General features: G+C 53.4%; 5 protein-coding genes across 5 annotated transcripts; 4 read left to right on the forward strand and 1 right to left on the reverse strand.

The window, feature by feature from the left end:
* Positions 1-5,800: 5,800 nt before the first annotated feature.
* N0V96_005104 (uncharacterized protein) lies at positions 5,801-7,405 on the forward strand (the record flags this gene model as incomplete). Its single annotated transcript, XM_065757302.1, has 7 exons — positions 5,801-5,941; positions 5,995-6,091; positions 6,292-6,379; positions 6,437-6,615; positions 6,757-7,026; positions 7,084-7,199; positions 7,271-7,405. 7 exons carry the CDS (start codon positions 5,801-5,803, stop codon positions 7,403-7,405), a joined length of 1,026 nt encoding a protein of 341 aa, XP_065614071.1.
* A 1,778-nt stretch (positions 7,406-9,183) lies between these two features.
* N0V96_005105 (uncharacterized protein) lies at positions 9,184-11,013 on the forward strand (the record flags this gene model as incomplete). Its single annotated transcript, XM_065757303.1, has 2 exons — positions 9,184-9,190; positions 10,328-11,013. 2 exons carry the CDS (start codon positions 9,184-9,186, stop codon positions 11,011-11,013), a joined length of 693 nt encoding a protein of 230 aa, XP_065614072.1.
* Positions 11,014-14,457: 3,444 nt separating this feature from the next.
* Positions 14,458-16,427, reverse strand: N0V96_005106 (uncharacterized protein; the record flags this gene model as incomplete). Its single annotated transcript, XM_053191272.2, has 2 exons — positions 14,458-16,258; positions 16,423-16,427. 2 exons carry the CDS (start codon positions 16,425-16,427, stop codon positions 14,458-14,460), a joined length of 1,806 nt encoding a protein of 601 aa, XP_053051255.2.
* A 489-nt stretch (positions 16,428-16,916) lies between these two features.
* Positions 16,917-17,612, forward strand: N0V96_005107 (uncharacterized protein; the record flags this gene model as incomplete). The annotated part of the gene is made up of 1 exon (XM_065757304.1): positions 16,917-17,612. One exon carries the CDS (start codon positions 16,917-16,919, stop codon positions 17,610-17,612), a length of 696 nt encoding a protein of 231 aa, XP_065614073.1.
* A 471-nt stretch (positions 17,613-18,083) lies between these two features.
* N0V96_005108 (uncharacterized protein) lies at positions 18,084-25,136 on the forward strand (the record flags this gene model as incomplete). The annotated part of the gene is made up of 7 exons (XM_065757305.1): positions 18,084-20,063; positions 20,191-21,741; positions 21,802-21,952; positions 22,135-22,368; positions 23,607-24,187; positions 24,402-24,867; positions 24,922-25,136. 7 exons carry the CDS (start codon positions 18,084-18,086, stop codon positions 25,134-25,136), a joined length of 5,178 nt encoding a protein of 1,725 aa, XP_065614074.1.
* Between the last annotated feature and the right edge of the window lie 3 nt (positions 25,137-25,139).

Consider the following 25,139-nt stretch of genomic DNA (forward strand, 5'->3'; position numbering starts at 1 on the left):
CTCGACGATAGTGGACGCAACCGACTTGGTTGACTTTGCAGATTTCGCAGATATTCCCGACAGCCTGCGAGAGTCCGCGTCAGCTGTCTTTCCTGGGGTGGAGGTGTTGGGCCAAGCGATTTCGCTGGGTGCATAGAAAGCTGCTCTGTCTCGTTGTGACATCGCGCGCACCGCCTTGGCAGCGTTTGTCGGTGTGACAACACGGTCTTCGATGATTTCGACCCTCCGTCTTCCAGTCCGAGGCGGGGTTTCGGGCTTAGTACGCCTCTTTCTTACCGTGACATTTCTGCCCAGGTTGTCGTCCCACTCTTGTTCAACTTCGTTATTCGAGGCCCATTCTCCGTCAAAGGTACCAAAGTCTGCCTTGGCCTTGGGGGTCGGGAGGTCCTCAGTAGGTGACTCCAGCCCCAGGCCTAAACCTACTGGAGGCGGCGTCCTCGCCTGAGGCTCGGAAACGCGACGAACCGTGTTCTGAGAAGTTCTTGCTGAGAGAATATTTGGCCGAACAGTCGATTGCAAGTCCTCTTCCGAGGAAAAGGGCTCCTCTCTGGCAGTCCGGAAAGACTCAGTTCGTGACTCAACGGTAGTAGCTTTCGATACTGTGCGGTCGATAGGTATCGGTCGAACAACCTTGGGGCGAGTAGCAGGTTGGGGAGGCGTCACATCTGGCGTTGGTGGACTTTTTTGGTTTGGAGGAGTGGCTGGGGCGCGCGCTGGGGTTGTTGGTGTCTGCGATTCCGGCGCATGAGGTTCGGCGGGCGCTGGGCTTGGATGCTGGATGGAGTGAGTGCTCGATGAGGTTCGCGAGTGGGAAGGCGGTGTTGGAGGCAAATCCGGGCCACTGCCTATCCGCTTAGGCTGGTGTCTCAGTGTCTGGGGGCTTTGCTGTTGCGGTCCTCGCATTTGCGACGCTACCGCGTCCACGTCGAGGTCATATTTCCTAGGCGTCGATCGCACTTCATAGGAATGCGCAGAGTCGCTTGCATGTCGCCTAGGGTGCGGCAGTATTTTGTGCTTTTTGAACATTCTTTGCGCCTGCAAGCCGTCTGCAGGCAAGGTCGATACTTGTTTCTTGGATCGAACCGACATGGCGGTAGAGTTGAGGCTCGTAGCAGCAGCCATTTCAGAGGGCGGTTGTTGAAAAGCGTTCCAAGGGCATGCGACGCGCTTCGAATGCACACACGTTGACCCTTCGCAGGTTAGCGAGGATGGGAGAGGGCCAGAGTTCTTTGCATGCTGAGCAGAGTGAGGTTCATGGGCGTGTTCGTAACTGAGATGAGGAAGTAAGTGGCCGACGGTACGACGTTGAACAATTCGGAGTGCTGAGTGAAATCAGGTGAAGATTGAAAACCCGGTGCTGGTTGAGACGACAAAGTCTTAAGGGTTTGCGTGAGACATTGAATCGAAAAGACCTGGTTGGTGAATCGCGTCGGAGTCCAGTGGCGTCCAGTGACCGATGATGGTCTTGAGAGAGACAACAGAAGCGATGAGACGGAGCACAATCCTCAAGGTGGTTCAACCCAGCGATATGAGACGGAATCTCTCTGGTTGAGGTGAAGAATACGGGGTCGCAGTGGTCACGATGTACGGCCCGTGTTTTGTGCTGTCAAGAGAAACAGAAGGAGGGGGATGAGGCGAGGACGAATACTCGGGCGTGGGATGCGGTCTGATCGGGTGCAAGTCGCACAGACCGACGTAGGGAGAGGAGTAGGGGGGCCTAGACAGAGAGAGGACGGGACGATATGTGAGATTGACGCAGCGCTTCAGCCGGGCTTGGTGGAAGCGTGAAAAGGAGGGAAAAAAGGGCGATCCAAGGCTTCCTGCAACCTGCGGACGGACGCTGGCGCTATTTTGGTGCAGGACACGGCTTCAGGAGGTTGAGACGACGGAGACAAGTCGACGGTTGAGAAAAGATAGACGGGAAGGATGATTGGCAGGGCGGGAAAGGGTCTGACGCAAAGGAAGAGAATGCGCCCTTTGGGCCTTTGGGGTGGGAGAAGAGAGACAAGGGTAGATCAAGCAGCGCAGAGCAGAGATGGAGCGGCAAGTATCCGGACGTGAGAAGATTAGTGGTGGGTGGCTGAGGGTTGCAGAGACGGGCGAGGAGGAAAGCTGGCGATAGGTGCGAGAAAGAAGAATGGCGGGGCGTTGCGCGCCGGTAAATGGGTACATGATACTTACATCATTGAAGTGCTAGGAACCCTACCTACCTACCTTAGGTATTTAGGTATTTAGGTACCCAAGGTGAGGTAAGGTAAGGAAGAGAGGTCGAGGTGAAGTGAGGTCAATGTACCATTCTACTGCAACAGCTTGCAAGAGTACATAAGGGCCGCATCTCAGTCCAATGGTACGTGGGTCCAACCTGTTCGTTTCTTGACGGCTGCGCGCGAAAAAAAAGACTGGGCAGCCCCGTCGCAAACTGTGCGTGCTCCGCGTGGACGGTGGATTCGGGGCCTTTCCAAACCTGCCGAGTCAAGGAGATTCCTAGTAGGTTCCTCCTGTCAGGTAGCAGTGGTCGCGCTCCAAGTCTCAAATCCAAAAGGAGGCAGAGGAAGTTGGCTAAAGAAAATTCGGGTGGCGGGGAAAGGAACGAACAGCCAGGCAAACTGCCCTACCTTACCTTACCTGACCTTACCTTACCTTAGCACTTACGTATGTATTCCTGGCCAAACCAAACCTGTATGTACAGTAACGTATGAGCAGCTCCTTGCACAGAGTCAGTTGTATCAGTGTAAAATTGGTGGATGTTTCACTCCCCAGCCATGATCCGAAAAACCTGCACTTGCAGTTTTCTCCCCCTCTACGAGTGTGTACTGCTAGACACTGATATCGTCGTCCCCCTCCCCCCAGCCCCTTTGTCCTCCAGTCGCATTGAGGTCGTCTCGTGATGCACCACTCTGCCAGGATACCAAGAGGAAAGGCGCGTGTGGCCCAGCAGCAGTAGCTCCGCCAGGGGGGCCGAATGAGGAACTCTTCTACCATCCCAAGTTCCCAGCTGTCGCCGTAGCGCACTACGCGGGCTCAAGTCGGCCGGGAAAAACGGGGCCGGCCCAATCCGCCCGCCAATAAGTCAACCTGCACCAGGGTGGCAACGGCCTCTTATAGGTTGGAACCTGCTTGAGTGGTTGCATCGTGCTGCAGGCGTGGTTTCCTTCTTCTGCAAAGCCATGCCAACTTTTCCTCTCCGGTATAGGTAGGTAGTGAGTGAGTGTACTTGCCTGCTTTTCTCCCCTAGCCCTCCTGTTTCTGTCTCTCTCTTTCTCTCCTATGAATCCCCCCCTCTACACTCCTCAGTAGGTACTCAGTTGTATGTGCGGAAGGTATTCTTGTGCGTGTGCCTCCGTCTTCGCCTTGGGTCTCCCCCCTCACTTGCTCCAACATGCCCTAGGTAAGGTATTCCGACCGATTCGGCCATATTTTCTGCAAGCCATGTCGTCCAATAGGGAGTCGCTCGCACTTTCTAACCCATAGGTATGGATTCTGAGAGCTTGTGCGTGTCAAAACTTCTTGATGAGGCGTCCTTCCTAGCTGGCTGAGAGAAGACCGGCGTGGCATACCACGTATCTCTTAGGCTGCATATCTTGCTGTAAGCGATTCCTATGCCCGGTTGAACGACGCCATCTGGTCTCCCGTATCATTCAAAAACAGCGCAGATGCAGCAACAAAGAAGTCGTAACCACTTTTTCCTGTGCTTGTTCCAGACAAATCAGAACTGTGCAACTCGGCGTCCTTCTCTCCGACCTGCATGACCTCCAACAAGCCCCGAGGCGAATCAGCGACCTGCCACGGCTTGCTGCATAAGACAAGGTGCAGATTTGGAAACAGAGCCACTGCAAAGGATGCACAGGGAGTCGGGGACGGCAAATTGACTTGCAAAGAAACACGATAGGCAGCGCTGTCATGATTACAGAGCAGCAGCCGTAGTTCAGCTCGCCCCGCTGAAGTGTGAGAAGAAAGAAAGAAAGAAAGAGAGAAGCAAAAAAAAAAAAAAAAAAAATGCACCCGTGCCTTGGGTACTGTGTAATCATCACCCTGACTTTAGCAAGTACTGTTCTGATAAGTTATCGCGCGGATCGTCTTCTGTGTTTGAAGTTTCCAGAGTCCAGCTGATGTTCCGCTGCAATAGTAAATTATTTCCGGACTGTACCACGCATTCCTCTCAAGGGAAGAGGTGCCGGAATGGTTTGTTTCAGCCGGGGCAAGCTTAACGGGCGCGGGATGGCGCCGGGGCGGAGCACTCCCGGGCTCCGCCGTGAACGCCAGGGCTTGCCAGGCGAGAGTCGGCCCGGCGTGGGTCAAGAGTCTCACGAAATCCGATGAGGGGCAAGGCCATGACGGATCCGGCACCTCGGCACGAGCGGATGAGCCGGAGCACGGTACTCCGTTGGCATTAAAGGTCGGCTGAGCAGGCGAGTTGTTCAGCGCAGCTTAGAGAAGAAACTCTTAGGCTTTAAGTACCTCCAGCTGAGATCCTGGGCAGTGGTTGCTGCTTATGCATGAAATAACAAATCATCCTTATCGGTCTCAAAAAGTCATGACAGGCCGCTGATGAAGCCGACTTCCGGGCAAGTGGCGTACTCTGCTTATCAGCTCTCCGGGCCCGGTCTTGCAACACGTCTCATCTCATCGCCGCTGTCGATATCTCTCCAGGCGAGCAGCCTGCAAAGTGTGCATGGCGGGTTGCAAGTGCACCGAGGTGGCCGTTACTGCTTGTTTTCCTATTCGGGTAAGCGCCTAGCACAGGTTGCATGTGTTAGCGTGCCGTAGCTTTATCTTATCAGCCCCGCGTGGGGAGTTTGCTGCTTGCCCCACGTCATCGACGAGGACTCCCATCTAGAGGGACCTTCTTCACCAATGCATTTCTGAAGAACCAGGACTCTCTTGGAGACCGGAGAAGGCTTCTTCGTTTCCAACGACTCATGAGCTAATGTTGTTCAGGGCCATCTCATTGGCCAAAGTGACTCTACTTTTACAAGCTCAACAGACGCTTCCCCGCGGAACCGGGTTGGCGCTGTCAACGCTACAGACTTGTTCTTCAAGGCCCGGCTGATGACCCTGCAGAAGGTGCATTTGGGGAACCCATTCTGGCTTATCTCGTTCAGAGTTTGCATCATAATACCGACCACACTCCAGCTTGACCCCGCCCTGCTCACAGCATCCAGACCGTCCGTCCTAGGACCTAGCATCCTAGGAGCAGACACTTGGACCGTTCTCTCCACGGCAATGGCTTCGCCGACGGCGCCTGGATACCTGAGTAGTAGGCAGAACCCTGCCACTACATGCAGCACCGCTTGATTTGAGGGCTCTCCGTCCGGAGTACAGAGACCGGGTACGGCAAGACTCGAAGCCAATCGAAGCTCGAACCAAGCATCTACGCTGATCTTACAAGCATCATGACATTGGAGAAGGGTGGAGGGAGCTTTATCTCTTGCCCCGCACTGCCAGCACGTCTGCCGAGGCCCTGGTCTTTACCTAACGCGAACACGTTAATCGTTTTGACCGACATTGCGTCTGATGGTCATCCATTGACCAGTAAGCGTCTCAGGGAGCTCCTGTTGTGTGGCTAATACATCGACGATAAGCTTGCGAGCCGAACCCAGGGCCATACCTGATGCCCACCATAAAACATCATGCGTGGAGAAGAGCTGTCGAACCTTGGCCAATCTGCTTCTGACATAGAACGGGACCTTGCAGCTCGCCGAGATTCATAAAGTCAAGGCCATTCCTCTTCATGAGCTTTGAATTTCGCCCTGAGTAGTAGCTGCAATTTGAAATTACTGTATAGTCGACTTATAGCACCATGGTTTCTCGAAGCATCCTCGCACTCTGCCTTGCGGCAACCGTTTATGGTCACGGCGACCACGACGACCACCAGAAGTCCATGTCCGGACCTCACCAGTCCCTCTGGTATAACACGATTCCGGGTGACGGCGGTACTCAGGTATTTAGGATCGCCATTGACCTGGGCTTCGCGCGTTGTCTTACACATTTCAGGCCGACTCTGTCTTCTCGGGCATTTCCACCTTTGGACGCCTGCCGTACCAGCCGTGCCTCGGGGCAAAGAATGTCAAGTATGACATTGCCTTCATTGGTGAGTGAAGTCGGAGAACAGTCATCTGTGAATAGCACTTACACCACGCAGGAGCGCCCTTTGACACTGGTACTTCGTACCGCCCTGGTGCCCGTTTTGGCCCGTCAGGAATTCGTCAGGGCTCACGCCGCCTGAACCTCTAGTAAGCCTATCCCCGTGCCAAGATACTGATTGCTTGCAAGGAAGAATACTTACACCAGGCAGCGGAGGTTACAATGTGCCATTGGCTACAAACCCGTTCAACAGTTGGGCTACTGTCCTAGACTGCGGAGACATTCCGGTCACATCGTGAGAAGACAACACGGACCTTGCTCGCCCGTTTCCTGCTTGCTAACTCGAAGCAAGGTACGATAACACGTGGGCTCTGCACCAGATCGAAGAGGGACACTTTGAGATCCTTTCACGCCAGCCTGCCACAGATGCGGCGAAGAAGGGACCTGCGAAGAACGAGCGCACCCTGCCTCGTGTCATCACTCTGGGTGGCGACCACACTATCACCCTGCCCCTGCTGCGCTCTATCAACCGTGCCTACGGTCCCGTGTCTGTCATTCACTTTGACAGTCATCTTGATACTTGTAAGTCAAATGAAATGATCCATAAAGGCGCAAATCGCAAAACTTACAATGTGTAGGGCGCCCCAAGGTCTTTGGCGGTTCTCCCCTCAGAGGTCGCCAGCATCAACCACGGCACCTACTTCTACCATGCCGCTCAGGAGGGACTGCTGCGCAACGACTCCAACATCCACGCTGGTATCCGCACGACGCTCAGCGGACCCAGTGACTACGAGAACGACGGATACTGCGGCTTCGAGATCGTTGAGGCTCGCGAGATTGACAAGATTGGCACGGACGGCATCATCAAGAAGATCATTGACCGTGTCGGCACAAAGAACCCTGTCTACCTTTCTCTGGATATCGACACGCTTGACCCTGCATGTAAGTGATGAAATGCTAGAAACGTTGGGAAGAATGTCAGCTGACCGTGGCGCACAGTCGCTCCCGCTACTGGTACCCCTGAGACGGGTGGCTGGTCCACTCGCGAGCTTCGCACCATCCTTCGTGGGTTGGAGGACCTCAACCTCATTGCTGCTGATATCGTGGAGGTTGCTGTAAGTTTTCTTTCTGGGTGCTATTACTACTGGGGTATAGAGCAACATGAAACTAATTAAATGGGACCCAGCCTGCTTACGATACGAACGCCGAGCATACTACCATGGCCGCCGCTGATGCGCTTTATGAGATCATGAGCATCATGGTCAAGCGCGGCCCTCTCAGCGCCATGGTGAACCAGACTGAGGTCTACGAGGAGCTCTGAGAAAGAGGCATTGCAGCATGGTTGCGAGGATGGAACAAGAAGGCTTTGCCATAACGAAGGGTTGGAATTAAGGAGCAATTATGGTGGGACGTGGTCTCTCTCGATGGCACAGGCGTTGTTGAAGGAGGTTGGAGTTATGACTGCAAAAGTTGAGTTGATGAACGTTGTGCTTCACAGGTGTACGTTGGATGTAGTCAATGAATGAATGATTTTCGTACCTTGAGAGTTTCTGAAGCCATCTCCACAGCCCCGTGACATTTCCAATAGACAATAAAGTCTACGTCGAAGGTATGGGTAGATTGCAAGGATGCGTGCTAAAGAAAGAGTAATACGCATCCAACAGAAATTGGTCCACCTAGTCTTTAACGGCAGAAGCGGCATTTGCTTCATTGATCGACACAGCCCTTGCCGCATCAGTTGAACGGAACCCAACGCTCCCACGGTCCTTGCTCTACCCCTCGCCTCGATTGCAAGCCCGTGGCTGGAATGACCGGCCCCCGCGCCCTGAACGCGACGCGTACCAACAATGGAATGTTCACAATCTGCCTTATCCAGAGCTTCCGCACAAGTTAACTGTGGAAAGACTCGGGGAGGGGGAAGCACAGACCCGGACCTTTCGGGAGCAGCGGGGCGGCCTCCATCGTCGTCGACGACAGGGACTTTAAGTGTTTCTATTTTCGTCGTAGGGCTAACCTTGGTGGTTCCCTTGGGGGCGGCACGCGGGGCTGCTAGCGATTAAGATGGCCGGGGGCGCATTCCAGTGGACTGGTACGCCAACTGCTTCTACGGATACCTTGGGTACTTACTTTGCGCACCCCAATACTTTTAGCTACAGAATGCCTTTCCACATGGGCGCTTTCTTTTTTAGGTTCCTTAGGTACTAGGTAAGTACCGTTCTTGGTAAACGTGGTTCAAAGAGAATCGATCATGGACTTGTGTCAACGCTTACCTGGACAAGCGCTTGCTGGAGACCGATCTAGTAAGTAGCGAGTGAGGCTGTTTCGATATGAATGACTTGTGAGCCATCTCGCCCGTCTGGTCTTTTGGATACGGCCGCCACGGAGTCGGATTCAGATGAGCTGAAGCCACGAGGCGGTGTTTTCTTCTTCCTTTTTTTTTTTCCTCTTCTTGCTGGATTGAGTCTTGGTTGGGTTGGGTCTTGGTTGGATTGTCGTACGAAGCAGCGCTCAGCTTTGCCGAATAAGGTTCCTAAGGTGGGTAGTTTAGATCGGAAATGGATTTCGGCGATTGGGCAGGCATGGCTCGGAGCAAACGCTGGGTAAGTACCTTAGCCAATTGCGCGCAAAAGTCCAATTGAAAAGACAAATGTACATAATCTTATGGTTTTTTTCTTTTTCTTTCCGCGATTGGAGTACGAAGAAGAGCCGGCGATGGTAATGGCGTGGCTTGACGGTTGCACGTGTATATCTTTCGATCCACCAACACCCACGCCCCCCTTCGCAACCGTTCTCGGGTGTTGGAATGTGCGCGAGCGGCACCCCTCCCTTCCCGGCCACTTTCAGGTTTGCATTCGTGTCAGTTGTCTCAGTCTTTCCATGAAGAAGTGGTCATACTTTGGAGAATCTCGTGCCAGCTTGCACCGCTGCGCGCGATTGCCGGTGGCTTGATAATATGAGTCTGTAGCCATGTCGCTAGATTCGCGAGACGAAATACGGTGATTGTTTGACGTTCGAATTTTCACTTTTGAGGCAGAACGAAATCTTTGGCCTGTCGTTCTCAGCTTGGTCAACTCTGTATCATGTTCAACAAGAGCCACGATGAGAAGTCTGGTTTGCAAGAGGCAGGTCGCAAATTCATCCTATCAAGGAACGTTTTGCAGGGAGGAGTTGGAAGCTTCGTTTGTGAACACAGTGATGCAACTCTGCTCTATCGAAAATGTATTTGCTTCCTTCTACAAGCAGCACGCAGCCGATGACAGGGAGATGGCTCGAGGGGGGTGTTCCCTTTGGCCTGCCATCACATATCCCATTCCTCTCTGTTACTTACTCCCTCTCTGCACGTTGCACAAACTCACTCACCCCGACCGTTCCGGTATTCTGGTTGCAGAAGTAGACGCAATATTGAGAAAATCCGCCCAGACTGGGTGGGCAGATTCAGATTCAGAGGCAACCAAGTCTCATTGCCTTTGGAGACGAACTAGAAGAACTCAACCTTCCAAGAAAAGACCCCGACGGCAACCCGATTCGCCAATCGGCAGACCCGCCAGAAGACCCACCAACGCGCCGCTACCAGTCAGTCAGTCAGCCAGCCAGCCACCAGCCCAGCTTCGCCATCACACACCTCAGTTGACATCTGTCTCAGCGCCGCCGCCGGCTTTTCTCTCGTCTTCGCTTTTTTTCTTTCTTCGAACCCAGCGGGTCCGCCATCGTTTTCTGTGATGGAAAGAGAGAGCTTGACGTTACTTGGCTTTTCGCATGCGCTGACTTTTAGGCTCCGGAAGCCGATCCCAGCCATCTTGACTCTCTTCCTTTTCCGTGCCTGAAGATGGCTTCTTATGCCCCCCCCCCCCCCTTCACTTAGTAGCGTTGCTTCCACGCAGCCCATCTATATATGGATCACGGATGATTCCACCTCTCATCCCTTTGGTTTCCCTCATCATCAGCATTTCATATCTCCATACCACAGCATAAAGAAATCACATCCCCTCGTTTTGTGTGAGCTTCAACCTGCACGTACACAGAAAGGCTTCGTCTATCCTCCGTTGCCTCCTACCTCGACCATCTTCACGTCCGCGACACACCCAACTAGAAGCGCATCAACATGAAGACATCCGCCACCCTCCTCCTCGCCGTTGCGGCGATGGCCTCAGCCCAAGTCACATAGTAAGCCAAACCCCCTCTCCCTCTCCCTTGCCCTCGCCCTCGCCCTCACTAACACCACAAACCAGCAACGCAACAACAGGCCAATACATCTGCTCCCGACCCAACTCCGCCTTCTGCGCAGGCGACTCCTTCGGCACAGACATCATCATCCGCTGCGACGCAAACGGCCGCGGCCAACCGGGCCGCTGCACAAACAACCTCGCCGGCCAGTTTCCCCTCGGCGTCAACCCTTCCCTGTGCTGGATGTCCCAGCCCTACTCGGGCGACGCCGCCTGCGAGAAGAACTGCGTCGTCTACGCCTCCCCCAGCCCCTTCCAGCTCCCGCCCAGCGTCTGCACCCCTACGCCTCCGGAACGGGGACGGGGACCAGGGTATGTCCCGAGACCTACGTACCCGATCGGTCCTCCGCCTCGATCGTCTGGTAACGGTACGATAACGAGTACTGCTGGTCCATCTAGACCTACTGGAACCGGCGGCGGCGGTGGTACTGGCAGTGGACCTGCTCCTTCTGGGAACGGTACCGCTCCGACGAGCCGTGGTGGTGGTGGTGGTGGTGGTGGCAACGGCGGTGGTAACGGCGGTGGCGGTGGTAGCTCCGGTCGCCCTACTACCACCGCACCCGGCAGCAGCCCATCAGGCACCCGCACACCGATCCCGCCCTCGGGTACAATCACCAACCCGTCCTCCGTGCCCACCGCCGCGGCAGTCCACAACTCTGTCGGCTCTCTCGTCGTTGCTGGCATCGTCGCTGCCTACTTCATCTAGACTTGTTTCTGTTTTCCCCTTACTCGACGCGGTTCACATCACCACCCCTCTCCAGGCGAGAGCTCATCAAGGTGTCCAACAATACAATCATTCCTTAGCAATTTCATACATACCCCCCACACACATCACTAGGTAGGCCCGTGAAAGAAGGAAAAAAGGGCCCGAATCTTTTGCATTATACCTCTTTACTTTAATACCAAAGTCACCAATCGCATCATCGTGGGCGGGGAACAGTCTCCATAGAGCCTCGTCTCGAGACGGGGGGTAAACTTTTACACGGCGCACGGAGTTTTTTATTCGAGTCTTCCGTCACTCTTATGAGGACCGCGAGGGGGGGGGGGGGGCATTATTTGTATTTGAGTTCTTTATTTGATTTTTTCTGAGAAGAAAAGCGAGTACCATAGCTAGTCTGGAGGCCCTGGAGGTACAGATAAATCCAATCATTGACATCCCATTTTCATATTATCTCTCGTCACGCGTTACAAGTTTTTCGTCTTAGACGGCACGGAAACTCCTTTCTGCCTTTCAAACAGAGGTTCCATGTCATCCACATCTTCATCTTGAACGTGGGAGCGTTGTTTTAGCGGGAGCAGCTGATCGGCAACACCACTCACTGATCTGTGTAAAGTGGAGATCTCATGCCAAGGTCAAGACTGTGTTGCAAATTGAATAAGAGACGACGGGAGTACGTTCTTCAATATGTGCTCTCTTGAGTGTGTGTGCTGGAGTACGTTCCCTAAGCTCAAGCCTCGGGAAATCCTCTCATGTTCATTGTGACCAAGGCCATTATACATCCCTCGTATACGTCCCCCCGGCCATCCTAATTTCCGTTCCTTGTTGCTTCTAAATTTCAAATGGAGTCCATCCTCAGTGCCTTTGAAAATTCCAGTCTATAAACGCCGCCCAATGCAATGATGCTGTAGAATCAAAATAACGCAACCATAAGAGAGACGGCCACGGCAGCCAACGACACCACAGCCCTTGAACCCCCCGAATTGGGGAAATGCTTCTGGATCTCACCAGTGCGTGTCGGTGAGATGCTCGAGCAGCTCGCGGTACCGCACTCGTACCCGCTCGGGCAGCAGCCAGGGACGGGACCACCCTCGGAGCCGCACAAGAACCAACCACTCGCGCAGGTCTCCGTTGCCTGGGGCTCCGGTACCTCGGTAAGGGGAACTACGACGGTGACGCCGTTGCTGATAATGGTGGTCGATTCTGTGGGCGGACACGAAGTAGTGGCACAGTCGCGGCCAGTCTGGCAACAGCCTCCACCGGCGCGGGCGAGACAGGCGTAGAATCCGGTCGGGCAGTACGCGGATGTGACTGGAGGCTCGTCAGAGTCGGTGGATGTCGGTCGGAATGGAGGCACCGCGGTGCCTGTAGTCGTCGTTGTAGGCTCTGGAGTCGTGGTTGAGGGCTCCTCGGGGGCTGTGCTCGTCGTGGTTGTTCTCGTGGTCGCTCCGCCGGGATTTACCGTTACGATTACCGTCACATGCACCGTCGTGGTTCTCCCGTCAACGAGTGTCGTTGTAGAGACGGACGTCGTGGTGATGGTCTGTACGACTGTCGTGCCTGCTCCTCCACCTCCGCCCCCGCCACCGGTACTGCCGCCGCCTCCTCCACCTCCACCTCCACCAGTGCCTGTGACCGTCTGAGTGGGTGAAGCACTCGTCGCCGGGGGAGGGCTTGGTACGCCTTGGTCATGTCAGCTTATAGCCAAGTATGGAAGAGTGTGTGAATACTTACAGCCAACGCCCTGGCAGACATATCCCGGAATACAACATCCACCACTCATCTCCGCATCACAGCTCGTGGTACCGCTGGGACATGCCGCAACCGCTCCGCTGCAAGCGGCACCCTTGGGGCAACAGGCGACGTTCCCAACGTGCTCGTCGACCACCTTGACACACACTTCGTTGCTCAGACAGCACTTGTTTGCGGCTCCGATGTACTCGCAGCTGTTCATAGTTGTCGGGCAAGACTGCCTCTTCTCGAGAATGTGAAGTGCCTCAACGGCGCGCCTAAGGCTCTCCCAGCCGATGCTGGTCGTGCTGTCATGATGTTCTGCAAAGGGCGGTCGGTATGAAAACGAGGTATTGGAAAGAAAGTTGTCGTCGGCCATGCGAGCGGCGAGCAGCTCTTCACGGGGCGAGAGCGGGGTTGTGTTTATTGTCCCAAAGACGTCGTTGGGTGTGAATGCGAGGTCATTGGGCAGGAGCTTCTCCCCGGCGTTTGGTGACATTTTGCGGATGAGGCCAGGGTGCTCTGCGGTGATGCATGCTGCTGTGAGCAGCAAGAGCGAGGAAGGGAGACCCAGAAGCGGATGAGAACGCATTTTGTCGAGTTCGAGGCAACGGCCCTTTGGTAACGATCGCAATGAGTGCCAGAGCTGACGATGATGGTGTTGAAGTTGGGTTAAAGTCGTCAACCGGGCCCCAGGCTCTGTGTGTAAGTGGCGCTGGGTCGCGCCTGTCAGTTTAGGGTAGTTCACTGACACCGACGATCTTTGTCAACGATGATCGAGGATTTGGTGTGGAATGTCAATCTGCAGAGGTTCGCTCGGATTGATGTAGAGGATTGAAAAGGGTAAAGAGGAAAAAAAGAAGAGGTCTGGTCGGGCATTTAGTGAGGCGTGGATGGCGCCGCGGAAATCGGTGGCTGGGCGAAGATGCACAACTCACCTGGCAGTCTCACGCTCCTCGCTCCACGCTGTACGCTCCACGCCGGGAGTCCAGATCCCAGCTGCAAGACGATGGAGCTTGCTCGGGCTTCGACACAGGCTGCGACACCTCACCGCCCTCGTATCTGACCGCTGTCAACTTTTTGTCTGTGGCCCGCAGCAAGTACACGTCAAACCCGAGATCTGATCACCCCAGCAATATTTTTTCCCCAAGTATTGCTTCCCCCTTTTGCTTTGCTGTCTTGTTGTCGGTTTGTTTACCAGTGCTTATTTTCTCGGTCTCCAGCGGCTGCGGGCTGGCTATAGCTTTGTGTACGTACCTGAGCTAAAGATTCTTTAGGGGGCTGGGCCAAGCTGACAGATGCCAAAAAGACGTCATTCAAGGCCGTTTTGCCGACAAGCTTTGGTGGCAGGGGCGGGAGAGACACGGGCCTGGATGTTGTCAGGGGTTTGGCTGCTAAGGTTTGCAGGGGTCCGCGGGACGGGAAGCCTGGGGCCACCAGGACACCCCAATACGTTTACGGAGTAGGTGCTTGCGACATCTCGAAGACAGCATGACATATGCGAACTCGCATCAAGGTCTCTTGCTACTAGTTATCTTCGTAATGGATGTTTATTATATAGAGAAGGGGAGGCTTGGCTTTGGTTCACCGAAATAGCCCTTCCATGTCTTGTCAGATATTCTAAATGTACTTTTACAGATATTTGTACAATATGTTACATGATCATATATGGTGTTACATCTTCCCACAGTAGAGACCACGCTAAAACATGCTTTCGCCGGCATCTGCCTTGTGAGCTTCTTTCTGCAGCCTCTCTGTAAGACTGTTAGGCTCTGCAGTGCCTCTCAGGAACGAGTTGCAGAGTAAGGCCGTGGCTACGCTGACGTTCAAGCTATCAACCGAGCTCGACATCGCTACTCGCGGGATCGTAATCTCATGGGTGGCCTTCTTCCTGATATCGTAAGGGAGACCTGTACCTTCGTTGCCAAGAACGAGAATGGACGGCTGTGAAAGAAGAGGCTTCTTCTCCTCAATGCTTTCCGGTGTCCACTGGCGGTTGTCTCTACGCAAGCCAGCCGTCGGTGCGACTGCAGCATACGATGTCCATCCTGCGGCTGCGCTTGCGTGGAGGAAAGCTCCCGGATCCTCCACAGAGAACAACTGGAGCTCCTCAGAAGCCCCTGCTGAAGCCTTCAATACAGTAGACGTGATCGACGACGATGTCCTCTTCGTAATAGCAACCGCGGAAACACCGAGGAACCGAGCTGTCCGGAGAATGGCACCGAGGTTGCCGGGGTCCAGAATCTCGGTCAGAAGGAGCACAAGCGGCCGGGCCGTACCGGGCCTGGAAGGAATGAAACCCTCGGTTCCGTTAATCGCGACGTCTTCCTTGGACTGACGTCCTACTAAGACGGGGTAGCCATGGAGCTCGCTATGTTCTGCGCCGAGACCTGTGATCGGCAACTGAGGCAGTGGTGATGTCTCCATCACGATGCCGTTGTGTGGTCGACCCTTGCTCATTTTATCGAGCAGTTGTTGGTCATTTTCGTAAAGCTTGGTGATCTTGACCTTCTTCTTTTCCGCCATGGACAAGATCCATCTATCGTCCATGCTTTCCTTCTTGTTGCTTCCTTGGTAGAGGTAGAGGTGATAGAGTTTGCGTTGCGAATTCTTCAGCGCTGCCTTGACGACCGAACGACCAAAGAGAAACTGCGATGCAGCTGTCGTGAACTGAACCAAGCCACGGAATTCTGACGGATCAGAAGATGCTTCATGGTCCGGCTGCCTTGACCCAAACCGCCGAGGAGGGGCGGCTTCGAGTTCTCTGCGGACACCCTCCCGCATAGAGTCCATACGCTCTCGCGCAAAACCTGGCCTCGCTCCTGACTGATTATCACGGCGGTCCGGACGGCGGTCTGAAAACTGGTCGCGCTGGCGATCGGGGCGGCGATTCTGGAAACGTTCGTGTTGCCGATCTGGACGGCGATCCTGGTATTGGTCGCGTTGGCGGCCGTCTTGACGATCCTGTCGACCACCCTGGAACCAGTCGTTTCCACTCTCACGCTCTGCCGTCGGCTTCGAAAACTCCTCCTCTTTCGCGCCACTCTTCTCCAGCAGCTTGCCAACCTTGTCCTTCAACTCACCACGGTTGAGTTGGTAGACCAAGCTCTTCTTGCCGAAGGAGAACTCGGGGTTGTTGAACCGCTTGCTTCGAGATTTTCTTCCTCCTTCTTCTTCCTGCTCTTTTATCCTCTCTTGCATCTTCTGGAAGGCCTTCTTGGGCTTGAAATGGCGCTGTTCCCGGTCTCGCGGGCCATCTCGACGGCTACCGATAGCACTGGAGAATCGTTCGCTGAAAGCATCGGGCTTGGATTTGGCAGCATCTCTTGATCTGCCGCGGCCTTGAGACTCTGTCAATCGCGGCCTGGATGCAGGCCTGGAGTTGCGGTCGGTGCGATCGTTGCGTGGCTTGTCTGAACGCCAAATGCCACGATGTATCGCAGAAAGCGATCCATTGCGCGCTTGGCCGTAGAGAAACGAGTTACCGGAAAGTTGTATGGCTCTTTGGGTTGCGGTAAATGGGCGTGAAGCGCTCCATCTTGTAAGGAGACTCATTGCATTGTGTACAAGGGATGGGCCCGGATGATGATGATACCGATGTTGCTGATGTATTTGCTGTTGCTGTTCCGCTGCACCATGTCAAGCAACGTATGGGTGGGTTTACACTTCATTGGGACTTGGACTCGTGGAACTTTTTTTTCTGCCATTCCAGAGCTGCGCAGGGTCCGGGCGGTGAGAATCACTCACAAGATAGACCGGGGCTTCCATTGGTCACAAAGGGCGATCTGGTGGGTTTATTCCCGGAGTCTCCACACCGGGAACAGGTACGTATCTCCTTTCAGCAAGCCAATTCCCACTTTGGAACTAAGTTTAATGGATGTAGCGGCAGCAACGCGGTTTCGAGGTTCGTCGCGTCAACCGTCGAATAATCCCACCTTCATGCCTTGACAAGCAGCGTCCACAACTTGCGCCATTCCCACCCCCGGCTTTTTTGCTATAACCAGCAAAAGATGGAGATTGGTTGAACTGTTCGCATTATTTTCTCTTTCTCAATTTTCTTCTTGTATTCAGATTGATCAACGCTCCAGAGCCAACCCGCGCCATCCCACCAACTCCCGACACACCCTCGTAAATGTGATCAAGTCGCAGCTTGTCGCATCATGGACGACCTTCCAACCGGTGCTGACGACAATGCCACAATGTCACTTGCGGGATCCCCGAGCGATGCCCTATTCGGACTGGACACTGCCGACTTTGATCGCTCCCACGAGGCCAATCTTCGTGCCGATGAGACCGAGGCGGAGGAGAAGGTTGCGGACGAGGACGAGGTTATGCTCGACGACAGTATGGCAGACGAAGATATGGAAGTTACCCCGGTAGACGGCCCGGTAGATGGCACGGTAGACTGCGTCTCGGTTCAAACAGAGAGTGACGACATCGCTGCCGAACCCGCAACTGGGGAGATCGCAAAAACACCGCCCAGAACCGACTTCGGCGTCGACGAACACATTCCCTCCATTGAGGCTGATGATACACACGAAAACGAGACGGCAATCACGAGCGAACGAGTCGATAGCTTCGAAACTATCAAGCCAGAAGATGACATAGGGAAGGCGGTATCGACATTGCGCCCGTGGAACTTTGAGATAATCCTACCGCCCATATCACCGGAGAAACGCGCCCAGTATTGCTCAATAAAGAGCGACGTCGTGGATGAAGTTATCGAAGAGGTACCTGGTATGGAAGGCGAACTGTGGTATAGAGTGGAGTTCACAGATGGACGACAAGATACTGTAAGTTCCTCTATTCGCAAATCTATTTGCAAATATTACATCGCTTTCTGTCCCCTAGGTTAAGACTCCCGTCTTTAACTGCTCCATCCCCTTGCCTCCTTCTCTCCTTGTTGCCTCTCCTTCCTACCCCGGTCCATGTGAGGTCGCTCTTGCCTGCGAAGCAATCGTCAAATTCCCATCCCTACCTACCGTATATATACCTCAACTTCCACCCGTGCCTTCTTGCCAAACCTTCTACATCCATCCTCACTCTCCGCATACAACAGCTCTCGTCTGGAGAGTCTTGTATTGCGGTTGGCAATAGCAAACGAATAGCCCCTTCCCGCCTCACAATCCAGTCAGGTTCATATTACTCTTTCCAATCTCTCAAAACATCTTCTCGACCGCCACTTATCCTCAATCGGACAATCTACAGCTCAACCCAGCCTCTACTTGCGCATTTCTGAGAACCTAGCTGACTAGCTGAAGATACCTTTCGACGAATTACTCGCGCATGAAAGAGGCCAATTAGCTCTTCAAACATTTCAAGGCATCATGGCTCCAGACACCAGCCACTGGCAAGACGAGTGGGAGGAGTCGATTGCAGACTCTGACGCCGATCTTGATACTATTGAGCTTGACGAAGATGAAGCCCCCCGTCAGTCTAAACGTCTACGAAGCTCGACACATCGCCGCACCCGCGAGGACTCCGATTCCGACGAGGAGCTCCATTCCCGCCGTTCCAAACGCCAGCGTACGTCTACAAGACCGAGCACGAGACACAACTCGAAAGTGATCTCGGACGATGGGATCGTGGATGAGGCTCCCGCGCGAGGCCGCCAACTTAGAGAGCGAACTCGAAAACAGCTCAAATTGACAAGCATGGCCTTTGTCAGCATGCCCTTGAGTCGGGACAATGATTTGGACGAGTTATCTCAGGACCATCCTCGCCAACAATCCGACGATGATGATGACTTTCAAATCATCACATCCGACCTCTTGCCAAAGTCCTCCTCGGCTAGGCGCAAGAAGTCACGGCGCCTTAGGGTCAAGGCCAAAACCATAGAGCAACCCAGGTCTCGTGGCTCCTCAATTGAGTTTGAGGATCGTCGTCGGTCTGGCAGATCCACGAGGAACAAGGGCAGTATGCTTGATCTTGCATTGATGGATGAGGAATCATTCTACGTTGAAGATACGGCACCCGTCGGCGTCCCCAAGGTCATGAACATCAAGGAAGTCTTCAAGCAAATTGACCATGATGCACCCTTCAATCAATATCACTCCGACATCTGCGCCACGTGCAATACTGGTCCTGCCGCCAACAAAGGCCCCCTGATTGGCTGTCAAGGCTGCTCCATATCATTCCACAAGAGCTGTATTGGCTACAGATCTGCCAGAGAACACATTGTCACCAAGGTTGGCGTGGACAATTTTGTTCTACAGTGCAAGTTCTGCATTGGCATCTACGCCAAGAAGGACAGGAACAGCCCAAGACATAGCCGGTGTCAAGAATGCAAACGTTCCGGGCGGTCATGTGCGGCATTTTCGTCCAAGAAAACCCCTAGACAAGAGGAAAAAATCCGTCTTGAAAATGGTGGTGAAGACCCTGTCACGGCAGTGGCTCCATCATTGGTCAACAATGCCGACAACCTCTTATTCCGCTGCACCATGTGCAAGCGTGGCTGGCACTATGAGCATTTGCCATCATCACAAACGGACTCAGACGTGTCTGACATTCGCCAGCAGCGACTCGCCGAATACTCCGTCGACTGGAAGTGTGTCGACTGCGGCACGGTTTCCGACAAGATACAGACCCTGGTTGCCTGGCGGCCCCTGGGTAAAGCTTCACTCGAATCCGGGAAGACCTACAGCGATTTCAATGAGGACGAAAAAGAGTATCTCATCAAGTGGCAGGACAAGTCGTACTTCCATTGCAGCTGGATGCCTGGTGCATGGCTCTTTCACGTTACCGCGGGTGTGATGCGCAACTCCTTTGCGAAAAAGGATGCGGATCAGAACTTGGCCCTGAAGTTTACCGAAGCCGAGGCAATCCCCCAAGATGCTCTCATGGCCGATGTCATCTTTGAGGCCAAGGTGAAAGGGGGAAAAGCAAGAACGCTTGAAGATGAGATGGAGCGTATTGAGAGCGTCGATAAGATCTTCGTGAAATTCCAAGGTCTTGGCTACGACGAAACGGTATGGGATTCGCCACCAAAGCCAGATGTCGGCGAGGTTTATACGGCATTCAAGGCCGCATACTACGAATACCTCACTGGCAAGTACTTCACCAGCTCCACGAATGCCAAAATGAAAGAGCGCGTGAACAAGTGGAAGGACAACAAATTCGTCAAGTTGGCCCAGCAGCCCCCTGGTCTCCGCCGTGGCAAGCTTATGGAATACCAGATTGAGGGCGTCAACTGGATGCTATGGAACTATCATAGTGAAAAGAACGCCATTCTTGCCGATGAAATGGGATTGGGCAAAACGGTACAGGTCGTCGGCTTGATCTCGACCCTGGTTCACGGCGACCCAAAGGTATGTTTGCGCTGCTCATGAAGAGGCTGCTCTATGTTGTGCCGATGTTGACTTTTCGTAGTGCTGGCCTTTCCTTGTTGTCGTTCCGAACTCAACCTGTCCAAACTGGCGTCGCGAAATCAAACAGTGGGCTCCAGACCTTCGGGTAGTCACTTACCATGGTGGCAAGCAAGCGCAAGAGTTGGCGTACAAATATGAGCTCTTCCCGCGCGGCTCCCAAGATATCAAGGCTCACGTTGTTGTCATGTCATATGACTCTGCGCAAGACGATCGCACGAAACATCTCTTCCGTTCAGTTCAATGGGCTGGCCTGGTAGTTGACGAGGGACAGCGATTAAAGAACGACAAGAGTCTCTTGTACACGGCTCTTCGTTCCATGCGGTTCCCCTTCCGACTCCTTCTTACGGGTACACCACTGCAGAACAATAAGCGGGAGCTTTTCAATTTGCTTCAATTCATCGACCCGACCCAAAATGCTGCGAAACTCGACGAAGAATTTCAGGAGCTCAATGCGCAGAACCTCCCTGAATTACACGGTCGGATCAAACAGTACTTTCTGCGGAGGACCAAAGCTCAGGTTCTCAAGTTCTTGCCTCCCATGGCTCAAATCATCGTTCCCGTCTCCATGTCGATCCTTCAAGAGAAGCTTTGCAAGTCAATCATCGCCAAGAGTCCCGATCTGATCAAGGCCATCTTTGCAGACGACAAGGTCAACAAGAAAGACCGTGGCAGTCTGAACAACATTCTCATGCAGCTACGGAAATGTCTCTGTCATCCGTTCATGTACAGCGAAGCAGTCGAAGAGCGAACGGTTGACCAAGCCCAGCTACACGAGAATCTAATTTCAGCGTCAGGGAAGTTAATGCTTCTCAACATTATGCTGCCGAAGCTGAAAGAAAGAGGACACAGAGTTCTCATCTTCAGCCAATTCTTGAACCAATTGGACATCATTGAAGATTTCCTAAACGGTCTCGGCTTCCAGTACCGACGACTTGACGGCAGTCTCAACAGTCGGGAAAAGCAGAAGTATATCGATGACTACAACGAACCTGACTCTCCAGTCTTTGCATTCCTTCTCTCCACAAGAGCTGGCGGCGTGGGCATCAATCTCGCGACTGCTGACACTGTCATCATCTTGGATCCTGATTTCAACCCCCATCAAGATATTCAGGCTATTTCGCGTGCTCATCGCATCGGTCAGAAGCATAAGGTGCTGTGCTTTCAACTCATGACCAAAAACTCAGCAGAGGAAAAGATCATGCAAATCGGCCGCAAGAAGATGGCTCTCGACCATGTTCTGATTGAGGCAATGGACGATGTGGGAGAGTCTGAAGACCTAGAATCGATCTTGAAATTCGGTGCCTCAGCATTATTCAGCGATGATCAGAGCGAAAAGGACATCGTCCGATACGATGATGCAAGCGTTGACAAACTCCTGGACCGGTCGACTATTGAACAGACAAAGACCGGCGACGACGATTCCGCTGAGTCTCAGTTCTCCTTCGCCCGTGTATGGGCCAATGACAAAGACGGATTCGAAGACAATCTTGCTGAAGAAAACGAGCCCACAGTGAATCCTAACGTATGGGAGGAGATCTTGGCAGAGCGAGAAGCAGAAGCTAAACGCGTTGCCGAGTTGAACAAGGAAGTTCTTGGTCGAGGTGGTCGACGGCGTCAGGTAAACAATCACTGTCGGATATATTTGCTTTTCCCTAGTGTTCTAACAGATTCATCTCAGGCAATCAGCTACAAGAATAACGGCGGCACCGGCGTGGTCACTGACCTCCCCATCAACAGCGACAGCTCCGATAATGACGGAGAGTTTGTCGGTGGAGATGAGGAGGAGGATCCTGATACTGACATGGAAAATAGGGATGACAACTCCAAAGGTAAAGCTAGACCTTCAGCTTCTCGTTCAACTAAGAAAATTACGCGTGGCGTGAAAAGAAAGCAAGTTGACACATCCACACCACAGAAGAAGCGACAGCGCAAGACGTCCAAAACCGACATCGTGCAATACAAAAAAACCAAAACGGTAACTCCACGCAAGCCAAGACAGACACCTCAAAAGCGAACTCCCAGCGTATCGCGTCAGGCCAAGGCGCCCTCCACAAGTGGAAAATCAATCCGAACTGGCCTGGATCAGGTCCAAACCCCAGACCAGACGAACACAGAGCAATCCAGCACAACGGACGATCCAACCCCGTCTACCCCTTCTACACACCTCCTCAGCCCAACCTTAACTCCATCTATCACCAGCCCGGAGCCCAGCTCCACCAGCAGCCCCCTCCCGCACCAGGAAACCGTCTCGGTCGACCGATGAAGCCTGATATGGCCTGGCTTGACCACCTGACAGCAGCCCGAACGGTCACTGGCGGTGAGTTACTTCCAACTCAGCAGGCTGCTCACGGATTCCAGCAGCAACAACAGTATGCTCCTGCCATACGTCAACCAGCGTCTGGCAACCCTATTGTGCCATCTACGTTAGGCAAGGCACGTAGACCGTCGTTCGGTTTGTCCCAGATGCATCCTAACGCATCTGCTTGCGCGGATTGCGGCTTTCGGCATTACTCGACCAATTGCCCAGCCCCAACTTCAGAAGTTCAATTACGTCTGGCTCTCGATCACTTGAAGCGTTGGCCATCGACATCCAGAAACCATGCCGCTGAACGAAAACTAATAGAGAAGCTACACTTGGTAGCCACGACGAATGATCGTCGAAAGGAATGAACCTTCGGTATTTGCTTCAGAAAGCTTATCGCATTACAGGTTCTCAGATAAGGTCGCTCAAACGACGACATAGATACCTTTTTACTGCATCGGATCGTCAGTATCGACTGACGTATCAACACTTACAACATTGGCATCGATGGGACTTTAGATAGAAAAGTACACCAATCTGACGTTTCTCCAAGGCTGTGCCTCCGTAGACGAACCTCATGAAATTTGCTCTGTTAGACTTGTTCAACCGTAGAAGGCAGTTGTTTGTCACGTGTTGAGGTACAAACCAGAACTGCAGCTAACCGGGCGATTGCAGCGGATCTTATTTCGGTCGAGCAAACGACGATAGCAACGGACATTTCCCGACTTTCTTAGGCTTTTGTTGTGACTTATAGACCATTCGCGTCCAAGGCATCAGAGTTTCATGTCTGAGCCTTTGGCGCCTTGGTCCGGAACTTCTAGCCGCCCTGAAAGCGGTGGACGACATCAAAGTCGTCTTTGATGAGGTTCAAAAGGGCATCTCGACGCGTTGGAAGTAGCCTTCTCGGTCGACGGCATCACAAGGTAAACAAGGTAGAAAGTGCTGGCCTCCTTCCCCGTTTGCAAGGTGGTCCGAATCCTCCATAATATCTCCCGTGCCCTAGTCTGATCCGTTTTCGACTTTTTCCAAGCAACCCAACATACACTCTGCTTCTAATTCTTCTTCCTCCTCTCCTCTTCCATTCTTTCCTTCCTTCTTCACTTCTCTTCGCTCCTGCAGCACGGAATCGAGCCTTGCCCACTCCACTTCCGAAAAATCATACTCGCCACGGGGCTCCCGAGGCTTTACTCGCAACACGACACCTGAATCTGAGGCATCATTGGAACTGAACGGTACCCAAAACTTGCAGATTAGCGACGGGAAGATGGAAAGCCCCCGAGTCGTCTTCTTCGATCCCCAGAACCCGCCTCAACCATTTTATCCTCCCGAATACCCTCAGCCTGTGTCTGGGCAAACATCTATGAGACACAGCCTCGCAAACGCTCCCCGCAGCGTCGATGCCCCGAACTGGCGCATGGGCATGGGTATGGGTATGGGAGGCGGTCAAGGCCACAGGCACTACAGCTCATTCAGCTCGTCGGCCAGCGGCACTGAGTATATGATCATAGGATCACAAGTGCAAGATTGTCAGGCTTCAAGCATGGGAAGGAACACAAACATCGACACTTCGGGCTTCCACGGCTACTGCCTGGATCGTGGAAACGGCAATTATACCAGGTTGATTCCTGCCGACTCGCTTCCACCTTTGGTGGGCATACCGGTCATTCAGAACAGTGCTGAAGGTCTGCTTGTTCTCCCACAGCCTCGAGGCGTGGACCCTCAGAACTTAGCTGGCAGCCCTGTTCAGCCTGTTACCTTTAGAGTATGTTTGACTCCCTTCTTTTCTTCTCCGCTCCTTGTCAGGCACCAAAGTGTTGGCGCTGAACCTTTCAGTCACCCTCGTCTTCACCGACACCGGTATCTGATGCCCTTCAGGTATGCTCACCTGTTTCTTTGAAGCCATTATTCTTCACATTATTCCGGACATGTATTTCATGGATAACTTCATTTACTGACAACAGTCTGTAAATTTGTAGCGCAGAATCGATCAGATCGTTGCCACCTCCCCCAACTCACCAAAGAAGCCCAAGATCTACTGTGACAAGTGGGTTCATGAGGGCGTCTGCGCATTCACCCAGCAAGGTTGCAAGTACAAGCATGAGATGCCCCTCGATAAGGCGACACAGCACTCACTTGGTCTTTTCCATGGGTTGCCGGCATGGTGGAAGAAGCAGCAGACTGAAGTTCGGCAACAACAGCAGCAGCAGCAGCAGCAGCAGCAGCAGCAGCAGCAACAGCCTCAGGGCAGCGGAGCCGAGGTCTACTTTGATCTTCGTCAGCAATCTCAAACTGGCTTGGATTCACCCATGATTAGTGACAAGGGTCTTGCCAGCTCGACGAGAGCGACGCCGTCATGGCGGAGAGGTGAGCGTGGCAGGAACCAGGGACAGATGAGCGCAGGATCACTGGTGAGACCCGGTGCAGGATACAGGAACTCGCCTGGTAAGTTGACCATCATCCCCTCCTCTACGGAGTCAAATCTAATATGAGTAACAGACTCGAGACATACCTACCAGCAGAATATGGACTCGCCAACCTCCTCTTGTGTTTGGGGCCCGATCGGTCCGCCTTCAAAGCAGACACCCGACCCAAATCCGCATTCACACCAGAACATGAGTGCCTTCGCCACTTCCAATAACTTCGCTCTGCTGGGCTCTCTTGACGCGAACACAGGCGAGAGGGATGATGGCCGCAGATATGAGACCTACTAGAGC

This window comes from Colletotrichum fioriniae, assembly GCF_027942845.1.
Source record: "Colletotrichum fioriniae strain IMI 355084 chromosome Unknown scaffold_5, whole genome shotgun sequence".
Classification (NCBI taxonomy): Eukaryota; Fungi; Ascomycota; class Sordariomycetes; order Glomerellales; family Glomerellaceae; genus Colletotrichum; species Colletotrichum fioriniae.